This window comes from Periplaneta americana, chromosome 9, assembly GCF_040183065.1.
Source record: "Periplaneta americana isolate PAMFEO1 chromosome 9, P.americana_PAMFEO1_priV1, whole genome shotgun sequence".
Classification (NCBI taxonomy): Eukaryota; Metazoa; Arthropoda; class Insecta; order Blattodea; family Blattidae; genus Periplaneta; species Periplaneta americana.
In genome coordinates, this window is record NC_091125.1 from 104344872 (window position 1) to 104357586 (window position 12715).

At 35.2% G+C, this 12715-nt stretch overlaps 2 protein-coding genes across 4 annotated transcripts in view; one reads left to right on the plus strand and one right to left on the minus strand.

The window, feature by feature from the left end:
• The window catches only part of Bap111 (Brahma associated protein 111kD), a 643372-nt gene that overhangs the window by 234833 nt on the left and 395824 nt on the right, over positions 1-12715 (minus strand). The gene's annotated exons all lie outside the window — the stretch shown is intronic.
• Positions 1-12715, plus strand: part of LOC138706347 (nose resistant to fluoxetine protein 6-like) — a 54301-nt gene that overhangs the window by 8412 nt on the left and 33174 nt on the right. The window contains exons 3-5 of the mRNA XM_069835519.1: positions 1123-1301; positions 4324-4490; positions 10103-10173. Coding sequence (XP_069691620.1) covers positions 1123-1301; positions 4324-4490; positions 10103-10173 — 417 coding nt within the window. The remainder of the gene's footprint in view (positions 1-1122; positions 1302-4323; positions 4491-10102; positions 10174-12715) is intronic.

Below are 12715 nucleotides of genomic sequence, written 5' to 3' on the forward strand. Positions count from 1 at the left end.
ACTTCAATATTTATAACTTCGAAAGCCTTGGTTATAACATTATTGGAATACGTTGTATCATTGCTACACTCACGTTGAAGGCACATCAAGGTCACAGTAAGAGATAAGAAATAAGTCCACCTAACCGCAACCTATGGGACTCTATACTAGGCGACACTACGAATCAAGGCAGCGTTATGATCGGATAACTTTTATCGCCGTAGCTTTTAGTGACCTTAAAATATTCCATTGAATTCTTTGTCTACTACAGTTCAATGTAGCCGTGAAACAGACCGTGAGAGATAACATGGTGAATAACCTACACTCCGTACTCATATTTAAGGCTATTCCGCTATAATATAGGACTGCAAACATCAAATGATCTTGAGTATAAAGAATTTGATTTGAATATTAAATATTAAAAAATTAACCACTTATGAACAATTAAGTTTTAATCGTCGGCCACAATAAAGATAAAAATATATATATCTATAGGTAAGTTAGCTTTTTTTTAGACGGAAATCGTGGTATCTCACACTTTATATAGTGGAAATATTTGAAAACATTTGGCAACACTGGACTGTACTGCAGAATTTTGTTGTTAACTCTTAAATGAGGGGACACTGTCTTATGAGTTAATTTCACTTATTACTTTATAATAAAATTACAAACCATTTTCCAAATTTCAAATATTTTAAAATTAAAGCTTTTAAAAAATAAATTTATAAAATTATTCATGAATTCATGAAATGTAATATTAACAAATGTGTGTATTTTTTTACCTTTTATTTCTGTCGACTATATTCATGTTTTTATGAAATATTACTGACTTCTGTCTGATTGTCAATGTATATTAAATGAGTACTTTTCTCTCTTATACTTCCTTACAATCCCAAACAAATTAAAACTCAACTTGAATTGTATCCAAAATATGTGAACTGTCGAATATATTTTAGTGTCTTAATTTTAATTTCATTTGAATAATTTATATTCCGTACCACAAGATACTTTAGTTATTTTATTAATTTGAGTATCTCAAATTAATTTGTAGTTGGTAAGCCATATTTTAAGATAGTCTCTCATATATAAGCAAATAATGAAGTCTATCGTATATAAGCAAATAATAATGTATTCTATTTCCAGTGTTGGATTCAACGTCAAAACTCCAATCAGGACTCCTGCAAGGCAATGTATTCGATTTAGGTAACTTCGATGAATGTTTGGAAGTAGATGTTCACGAGGAATGGGGCTCATTCGTAGGCCAACACTGTTCAACAATTTTGAAACTTTCTGGTTCGAAAATAGACAAACTTGTTGGAGACGTAAGTAATAAATACGTACTATATAAACGAAATTAATTGCTCATAATTCACGGCAGCGTGACTTATGATCTTCCAGTTTAGTTCTTGCTGAAAGGCTACTCAGTCAGTAAAAGTACAGGGACATCATTTTATTTTTACTTCAATTTTTATTGTACCTGAGTTTTTGAATGTACTTCACTCCCACCCCTTCTACTAGTAAACTTCCACCCCAGGCCGCTTATGCAGTCAAAGTCGTCTTACGGTCACAGTATGCAGCTTTGAGTGAGTATAGTACGTTCCAGAAATATAGTCTTATTTTCCAGTGACTAAAGTGCATTCATACTGAAAATGTAAACACTTGCCCGCACCAAGATAAACTCTGTAAATTCCGGACAATATAACATGAGGAAAAAAAGTACGACCGATAAAATTATTTTCATCGTGTCTCTATGGGAGGAATATCAGAATGGAGATTTTGGACTTTTGCAGTACATTAAAGTGTTGGGGATGAAATGCTATGCAACAAAGTTGTAGATTTTTATGAACACCAAACTAGGTAGCATTATTGTCACTGAAGTATAGCTATACTTTTAACCAAATCGTGGAAAGTCCTAAGTCTGTGAAAATTGGGAAGGAAAAATGTGGCTGGCTATGTGTTATGACAAGAATTTACACACTCCTAAGTCAGTCACGACGTGTTGCTGAGTCTTGCTGCAAACATGCCCTTGAAACTACCAGAACCTCGCTGCAAATGGGTTGCATTTTTTGGCACTAAAAGATTACGTTTCTAGAAAATTACCGCAAACATTCTTCCCCGGCCGGCCGTCTATGCGCGCGGAGGTGGGGGACTCAAGGCCGCGCGAGGCCGTGAAACCTGTTCTGCTCTATACTATTCACCCAGTAGAAGTCGATCTTTTTTAACTGTTTGTTTACCAACTAAATATTCAACTTATAGATAAGGGAGTGGTAACTTTATGACAAGAGGAATAATTATATCGTATATTGTTTTTTATATTCCATTTAAAACTCAAAAAAGTTTCATATCCATTGTTCAAGAATTAAAACAGAAAATCAATATCCCGAATTTAAAAGAAAACTTGCAAATTAAACCAAACCCTTTAACTCTATTAAATATAGAATATAATCTAAATTTAACAGAAGAAATACTGAAATCAGAAGTAAACACTGAAATACTGAAACAATTGTCTTTAGAGACAATTAATATTAGGTACCCTCCACAAAACTGGCTTCATTTATACACCGACGGATCCTTGATCTCCAGAGAACAAGGTGTCTGTGCAGGTGTTACGTGCTGTCTCTTCTCACTTTATAGATCTCTTGGATATGGAACAACAAGTTTTGATGGTGAAATCATTGCAATAAGTGAATGTCTCAGGAATCTTCTATGCCACATCAATAAATTTAGGAATGCAGTTATATTGTCAGACTCCAAAGCAGCTATTCTATCAATCGTCTCTAAACACATACCTTCATCTCAAACAGCAGAAATAACTAAAATGCTCTCTCAATTAATATCACTCAATAAAAGAATTGTATTCCAATGGACACCATCCCATTGTAGAATCCTGGGAAACGAGAATGGGAATGCTTTAGCAAAGAAGGGCAGCACTGCTACTTACAGACCTGTTACTAAATCTACGTATTACTCTGTGAAGAGATTTATTAAATCTACATACTTAGACTTCAACAAACAAACTTTGATAACAAAATCCCAAGGGAAAAAATGGAACTCTCTGCATCAAAATCCACAGTTAATTCCCGATTTACCACGAAAATCGTCTGTAGCTGCATTTAGATTGGCAACAGGCCATGATTGTTTGGCTAAACACTGCATAGAATTGGAATGTATCAGTCCCCTAACTGCCCATTGTGCAACTCAAACCAAGAAATGGATTCGGAACACCTCAAAATCTGTACTTCATTGGCTGGTCATGATAATATCTTTGAAAAATATTGGAGTGCAAGAGGTCAAATGACTTTATTGTCAAACGCCTGGCATTAGAAAACAACAACAACATATTCCATTTAACTTTTTATAACAAATTAAGCACCTCAAATTTTCGACATCAGTATGAAAGAAAAACGGTTCCCCCCGTGCTTCTTAAAATTTTCATTTCTGCGTATTTGTTTTATGTTTCCAAAGAGACTACAAGTATATGTTCGCTGCTGATATCTGTCCTCTTACTTCTAACGAAGTGAAAGTGGTAAGAAGAGGGTGGGCTACGTTGCCATAGTTAAGGCCCATTCACAATGAAAATTAAACATAACGTAAGCGTTAACAGAATGTAAACGTTACGGTAAAATCACATCATTCATGATGGGGACATAAATATAACAGCAAAGATACTTGGCAACCATAGAAACACAACAACGACGTCATTTCCTCATATTCTGTCGTATACTTCAGCGCTCCACGATTGTGTACTGTTTGCAAATCACGTAAGCATAAGCATGAAAGTTTGGAGTTCGCAAACTTTCATGTTAACGTCTAACGACAATGTTAATGTCAGTGTTTATGTGAATCATTGTGAATGATCCCATTTGATAACCTGGCCGCAAACTTCTGTGTTTACGTTACGGTTTTGTTTAATTTTCATTGTAAATGGGCCTTTAAACTTGAGTAGAGGCAGGACATAGCTTTTGGCGATCACTTCCTGAGACTAGCGTTACGGAATGGCACTGGTTCCAGTCCTCATAGAAGTGAAAATGTTCATGAAATTTCGATCAGCGTAATGGACCGGTGCCCACCCAGCATCTTCCTGAGCTTGTGAAACTACGATATGTAGCGAAATCCGATTATGAATACCAGTTATAACGGCTGGGAGGATCATCGTGCTACGACACGATATCTCCGTTTTGGTTGGATGATCGTTCACCTCTGTTGAAGCATGTGGATTTGAGGCCAGCAACCGGAGTGGTCAGCTTCGGTTCTTGATGGGCTGTCACTCTACGAATTATCAGATTATTAATCTATGTTATCGTTATTTATTCCTTATTCTGTTTAATTTGTTTGCTTTTCTAGATGGGAACGATACCACTATTTTGGTCCGTCTGCATTCCGTCGACCTGTACTCCTCAAGATTTGCAGTACGTACTGTCAAAAATAAGCAATAATTTAATTGTGGACCCTTTACTCTGCCACACCAAAAACAGTGAAAGACCACTTGCAACTATCGACTGGATCGCTATGTAAGTAACTTTGTGGGTTTTATTTTTCCCTATAAAAGTCACATACTCTTATTTTAGATTTATAAGTTCACAGCTATACCTCTTAATATATATTTGTCTTTATCTCAAATATCTGCTCACTTTATACAGAGAGTATACGGTTCAGATACCGACATTTTGATAGATCATAGATATCGTAATTCTAAACGGAAAAGTCTTAATAAAATTTGTTCGAATAGGCGTATCAGTAGTTTTTCTGCAATTAAGGATAATTTCTGAACCCAATATTTTTAAAGCCGGTCCAGACGTAATAGCTTACTTTACGTTTTACTTCCACATACAAAAAGTTGCAAGTAAGAAGGAGCATGTCAACAGTAAAACTGAGCGATTTTTAGAACTGAACTGAGACTGAACACGGAGGTGGAGGCATTCAGTTCTAAAAATATCTCAGTTTCACGGTCAACACGTTCCTTCTTAGATGCAACATTTGCATGTGCAAATAAAATGTCAAGTAAACTCTTGCGCCTGGACAGGGCTTTAACCCTTTGTAGCATAAATTAATTTTTTTATGTTTTTCATTTCATGGATCATAACAAAGCTTCGATCAATTTTTTTCGACATTTCAACTCTGCACACAATTTTAAAACATAGATGGCACCTCTATGTAGTCTATACTCAAGAAGTGGTTCCTTGGTAGAATATCTGTGCCATAAAATTTAGAAAGAAAACTGTCGTTCTTCTGAATAACCACTGTGCTGAAAAGGGTTAAAAAAGATGACAGTTCCGATTAGAATATCACAAAAGACAATTGATACATGTTTAGAAAAAACAAACGAACTAGCTGATGTTATTGTTGGCCGGTAGAATCATATAAAGTATTAGCCTGTTAATTATATAGGGGCCGTATTCATAGACATTCTTAGCGCGGGCTTCCGGGGGATGATCAGCGAACTAACGCTTTTCGTATTCATAAACCAGTGTTAGCTATATGATATGATATGAATCCTGTACACGTAAACAGTCGATAGCCGGGGCTAGATTAGCACGCTCGTAACGCGGGCTAGCGAAATGTCTATGAATAGCACCCATAGAGTCTTTCATAAGTAACGAGTCTATCGAAAAATCAACTATTTTGGATAATTTTTTAAAATGATATTCATCCTCACGAGAAAGAACCCTTCCCGGTGCTTTACATTCGATTTGGAAACAAACATCATCTCCCCCCCGCCGCCAGAGGAAGCTACTTATCCATGTGTAATGTGCACTTCATGCCAACTTAAAATGACCTGGAGCATGGCCTTCTATAAGCCAAGGATAATGGCACACGGCCATGCCTATACACGTTGCAGTAAGTCTATGACACGTTGTTGTGATAGACTGGAATGATAAAATGCCACGCAGCCGCTTAACGTTATTGCCGAAGAGAAAAATTGTTGCCTGGTTTCAACTTAAAAACAGTGTCGCTCAAATTAAGCGTTTATTCCGTCAACATTTCGGTGGTCTCTGCCAGGTACCTACGAAAACAAATATTCTTGCAGTTGGCCGAAGATTTCAAGAAACCGGGTCCGTCAGACACAAAAACAGACCTGGGAGGCGTCGGGAGGGGGTGTTTGTTTCTAAATCGACTGTACGGCACCGGGAAGGGTTCTTTCTCGTGAGGATGAACATCATTTAAAAAAATTATCCAAAATAGTTAATTTTTTGATAGACTCGTTACTTATGAAAGACCCCATATAGCAAGGTCACTGGCAATAAAATTTACGTTCAGTCGAAATGTAAACAAATAATTAAACTACTATCAATCTTAAAAACATGGTATTTTACAAATTAAAAATAAAATTGTAAGATATAATTCAATTTCACCAGATATTTTGTTCAGTAAACCGATATGTACTGCCTTTGTAATGTTGGCAGTTTATATCGTTTACACACTGTATACTAGAAGATTTGTAGGAACGAATTATCAGATTGAAAAATTTTACTTTGATTATGTGATTATTCTACGAGGTAATTCATGTAGTTTGGCATTTTCTTACTACGTTATCCAAACACCAAAAAAATAACTGTAATAATTGTTACGTCGGATTCATTTTGAAAAAAAAAAACGAAGACCCATTGTAATAATAGTACGAGTAGTAATGTATTTCATGTGAATTTTATAAATAGTAGCGCACTCTTTTTATTAACGAGTTTCCAATAATGTTATGAAAATAATCCTACATTTAGTGTACAATATATTTTTTAAGTTGTAAAATGAAACTTGTAATATTTTCTCCTTCTCCGTTAAAACTTTCCACACTCTGTCGTGGTGATAAAAGTGGACAATGCATTAACAACAGACAAGCAGTTATTCTGGAGGGTCAGGTAGTATCTGAACCCACGACCCACGACCATTACGCAATGCTAGATTTTTTAAGTAGGTTATTTTACGACGCTTTATCAACATCTTCAGTTATTTAGCGTCTGAATAAGATGAAGGTGATAATGCCAGTGAAATGAGTCCGGGGTCCAGCACCGATAGTTATCCAGCATTTGTTCATATTGGGTTGAGGAAAAACCACGGGAAAAACTTCAACCAGGTAACTTGCCCCGACCGGGAATCGAGCCGGGACCATCTGGTTTCGTGGCCAGACGCACTAACTGTTACTCCACAGGTGTGGACTGCTAGATGTTCACCTTGAAAACTGAGTACATTAGATGAGAGGAGTATTAGAATTTCTTGAACTTATATTGAAAACGTGAAGTAGAAATGAAAAATACTGGGCGAACAATAAGCATTGGAACTGCACGTTCGGCCTGTCCGTCCGCGGCAGATCAGGCCGATGTCGCCGGTTAACTGTATCATAAAGTCCGCTGTGCCGTGGAAGTTAAATCTACCTACAAGACTTTCTCTCATAAGTTATTACTAGGGGGCGGATGTTGATGACCTAAAGATCTACATAAAATGCTCATTAAAATGCCCTTAAACTAATGGAAAAATGACATAACATAAAAAATGACATTAAAATATCATTCACCGTACTCGCACCACAACTTCTTAAAAATTAGTCACCCTGTTTCAATGCAAATCTCGGAGAGAGGAGGCAACTTTCTGGAATTTGGCCAAGACAAAGGAAAAGAACATGCAACAAAATGTAGCTTTTAAAGGAAAACTATAGATTTTAATGAGGGTTTACAATGTGTTTCAGTCAGAGGTGGTCCATGTCAGTGCCTTCATTCTCCGTCTCCTCCTCCTTCCGCGCTTCACTTTTGTTACCAGATCTTCCAGATGAGGGAGTGTGAATGACAAAACAAATTGTGGGCGCAGCGTGCATTCTTGCAATCTTTGTGTTAAAAATATTGTCTACTACAGTAAACATCCCTTCCGAACCATGTTGAGGACACAACGTCCTGTCCAGGACAAGATGAAAGTTTCTCCGCTTCCAAACATAAATTCTAAACAATACAAAGATTTATTTTCAGTTAATGACTTTACTTTATATATGTGTAAGGTATAAGTCCTTATATTATATAATTTAATACTGTAGGCTATTAACGTTTTCGTCGGTCATGCCGACATCATCAGATACAACTTTTTATGCTCCAATATCATCTCGTAGAGGCATATGTACTTATTTAGAGATGATAATGGAGCATAAAAAGTTGTATCTGATGATGTCGGCATGACTGACGAAAACGTTAATACAGTATTAAATTATGTAATATAAGGACTTATACCTTACACACATATAAAGTAAAGTCATTGAATGAAAATAAATCTTTGCATTGTATATCAAAGACTTTTCTGAAAAATTATTCAAAATGAATTGCAAAATAAATTCTAAAGACACTCTCGTACCAACAAAACAACAGTAGCGGTCAAAGTCCTCACTTAAACTAAGATGCTGTCAAGCATTTTACAATATATTACTTCCGTTGTGTGAAGTGAAGCCTTCAGTGGAATGAGGGATGGACTTTAGAAATTTGTTCCAAACTATAAAACTCAAACTTCACTGTTATTTACTGATTCAGTAGGTAATTACTACCGACATATTTGGTTATAAAATGATTTAACAGACCTATCGGCACAGAAAAAGTAAAATGCATTCCAAATGATCTGAAGTTCAAAGTATTAAAAATGATCAAAAATGCCGAAAAAAAATATAAAAATGTCCTATTAGTTCAAAAACGTCAAAAAATGCAATATAATAAATTATGCCTAGTTTCTTATGTTGATATTAACATAGAAATGATTTCTATATTAATAGGCATCGTCCTAATGTGAAAAATAAGAAGATTACTTTTCATCAACATCCGCTCCCTAGTTATTACTAATAAATACTTACAAATTAAAAGTAATTTACTGATTCATGTCACGAAAGGATATGAGGAACTCCTCGCCTCCATTTTCCTTAGATTCCTAATATCTGCTCATGACAATAACCATTACACTAAGGAGCTGCCTCTGAGAAATTCAATTCAATTCAATTGAATTCAATTAAATTTATTTGGCCATTAGACATACAGTTTTAGGCTTCGTCAGAATACATTGAAAAAACATATAAATACATTTTAAAAAACACTAATAAAAGAAACAGTAAAATTTAAGTAATACAATGAACACATGAAATAATTTGAAACTTTTAAATTGAATAAAACTAACTAAATTTCAATTAAACTTATTAAAATACAATTTCATACAAATTTGTGTTGAAAAATTCAGCAACAGAATAAAAAGGATTATTTAATAACCAATTGTAAAATCTAGTTTTGAAGCTATTGATTGGTAATTTGTAATATTGACTTGGGAGCTTATTATATAATTTCATCCTCATAATTAAAAAGTTTGTGTTGCTCTTGTGCAATCTACAATATGGAATATTAATTTGTTCACTATTTCTAATTTCATGTGTACTAACAGAGCCTGGTAGGTGGAACCATGCATTGTCCGAAAATAATATGTGATTAAAAAGATAAATTGCATAAGATAAAGCCACACAGTTTAGATAAGTTAAACTGAAATATAAGTAAATAAATTCGAAAGACGCGTAAGTGATTTTTGGGGAAATTTTCTAGAGAATGTCAATGCTATCTAGAGTTTCTTCTGTGAGCACATTACGTTGCTTTCTAGGCTTCTTATCTTGAACACGTCTAGTCTCACGAAATTTATTTACCAATCCATGAATCGCATTTCTATCAGGAACTTTAACGTCAGGGAATCTCTTTTGAAATACTCTCCTTGCAGCATGAGCTAATTCTGTACACCCGTAGATACGAATCGTACATAAGCACTCTTTGTGGAATAGAGTATCTGAATTCAACCACATTAATTTAATTAGCACACACATTCTCTGAAGAACATAACGTAAAAAACACGTGCTTACCTGGGTACTTATAACACAAAACTGACGTCAGCGGACTTCACAATCATCCGTATGGTGCTGTCGATCGCGAGGACGAACGGGCCAAGAGTACAGGTACAATAAATTATTAATGTTCACCCAGTATACAATGTGGTAATCGATTTAATCACAAATTAATATTTACGCAATAAAGATTAAATACAGATTTAAATAGTCCTTTAGGCAATATGTAAAATTATTGTACAATTAACGTTGTAATTGTAATCTAATATAAAATATTTCCTTTTTCAGACTGCTGTTTGCCTTTATTGGAATAGCGTGTATTCTCAGCACACTTTATGATATTTTTGTAACAGAAAAAGGTAATTATTTTGAAATACTTTAAAGTTCAGTGTATATTAAAAGTATGAGTAAAAGAATGCAGTGAATAAATAAGTGAAGTTGCATAAGGCCCGTAACACACTTGAAGAGTTTTCGCTAGCGAGAAATGTGTTGCGAGAAAGAGGCGAAGTTTCTTCCTCCACACACTTGGAGAGTTCTCGCTATCACAGATCACACCTCGCTATGATCATCTATGCACTGCCTTCATGCAGAAAGCATTTATCTGATTATAGTAATGACTAAAGCTCGGAACTTGGGGACTTGCGTGTCGTGTGCATGAGTAAGGTTACAGGTACAACGTACACAATGTTCACGCTGCAAGTGCTCAGGGACAGTCGTGTGTACTAAGAAAGTGGTCACATCGAATGACAGGAAGACGGACGAGGAAGCTGTGTCGTGTCGAAGCCAATGACATTCAGAGAATTACAGGTAAACGGTCTGTTTGAGAAATTAGAAAATACGTGTTATTCGAATGGGTATTATAGGCCTAGAAGTTTGAAAATACATTTTTTTAAATTTAGGTACAGAATTTCGTGGAGGACTTCGTAGAAGATACATTATTTTCTTCGAATGGAAAGTTTATATTTTGTAAGTTGTGCCACACATAAACTAGAGGCTGGAAACGGTGAAAAAAATTGCAGTCTCTTAAATCGGTGGAAAATTTGTCCACAGCCATGGAACAAGTCATAGAGGGACCTGCCCTAGTAGTGACACACAAATTGAAAACTATTTTCGAGAAAAATTTGGGATATAAGTTACTTATCTTTCTCAGATACGAGATCAGCTAGCAACTGCTGAAAATCGAACAGAAAACAGTAACAGTGAAAACATTCAGTACTTTAAGTTTCTTCTCGTCACTTCATGTGACGTGGGAATAAGTTTTTCTCGTTTCAAATTATGTTTAACTAACAGGCGAAGAAGTTATGGGTTCGAAAATCTTCGAATTTACTTTGTCATACACTGTAATAAAATGTATAGAGCAGAACAGTAAATTTGATATATTTCTCGTGTTTATTTTCATTATACATATGCTTTAGAATTACGTGTTTCAACCTACCATAATACAATCAATATGTTGTTACAGCCAGAAACCACTTTTATAGCAGACCTGACTGTACCTCCGTGCTGGAAGCGGGAGTTGTTGACATGGAAGTCCAGTCGCTTAGCCACGTGCAAAGGCACAAGTCCCCAAGTTCCGAGCTTTGGTAATGACACGTTGGGGGAAATATTATAGGTTATGTATTTACGTATATTGTCGCACTTAAATATATAATATGTAAGTACAGTATATTCTCGTAATTTACGAATTACGTACGAACGCTTTGTTGATCTGAGTATTCAGATGATGAGGAAATGGACTTACATGAACATATTTTGTTCATGAAAAGTAGAAGTAGGCCTAAAATTAAATCCAGAAATATCTGAAAATCACACTGTATCTTACGAAAATAAGGGCGAATTTTGGACACTGGTTTCGATTTGAATGATGATACGTTTAGGCGTTATTTCAGGTTCAATGGACCACAGTTTTTTTTTCCATTCATGATATGATAGAGAATTCTTTGCTATATTCTGATTAAAATTACGTAAACTGTTAAGACATATAGATGCATTATTTCAAATGTTTAATCAATAGTATTAAACCTCATCAAAATTAAATATAGCCCTATTTATTTTCAGATAATCTGATATTTGTCTCCAGATTTCTTCTTTAAGTTTCGTGTTTTAATAGTTTTCATCCCGTGTATCATATAAATAGGCCTACGGGTGACATCGTACAAGTTCAATAAGTTTCTGACTGCAATTATTATCAGCCATCTTTCCTCATTTTCAAATAAAAACAATACAATTCATCGCCACCTGTGATATCTTTTTCTACATTCAATCGTCATAAAGAGTATAAATATCAAACATCTTTGATAAATGTGTCAAGAAAATTCGCTGAGCTACCGATTCCAGCGAGAAACTCTTGCAGTGTGTGGACGTCCATTTGAATCCATGTTATCAATTTTTTAATTTTCTCGCAACACATTTCTCGCTGGCGGAAACTATGCAAATTGTGTGTTAAGGACCTAAGAAGTGGGTACGTTCATATGAAAGAAGACCTGTAATGAGCTAGGCCAGTGGCTCCCAAACATTTCCGACTCGCTAACTCCTTATTAATATAAATAGTATTTTACAACTTTAAATTAACTCAAAGTTGCTGCAGTTACAGTAAATAGGTCTACCTTAGGATTCTCCTCCAAAAATGACGTAACAACGCTTAAAATATTGAAACTACATAAATTCAAATAATTATATATTTATTTTATGTTTAAAACAACGAACTTAGGCCTACTTATTCTTATGGCTTTTAAGAAACCCGCAGGTTCATTGCCGCCCTCTTATAAGCCCGCCATCGGTCCCTATCCTGAGCAAGATTAATCCAGTCTCTACAATTATATCTCATTTCCCTCAAATCTATTTTAATATTATCCTCCTACCTACATCTCGATCTCCCCAAAGGTATTTCTCATCTGGTCT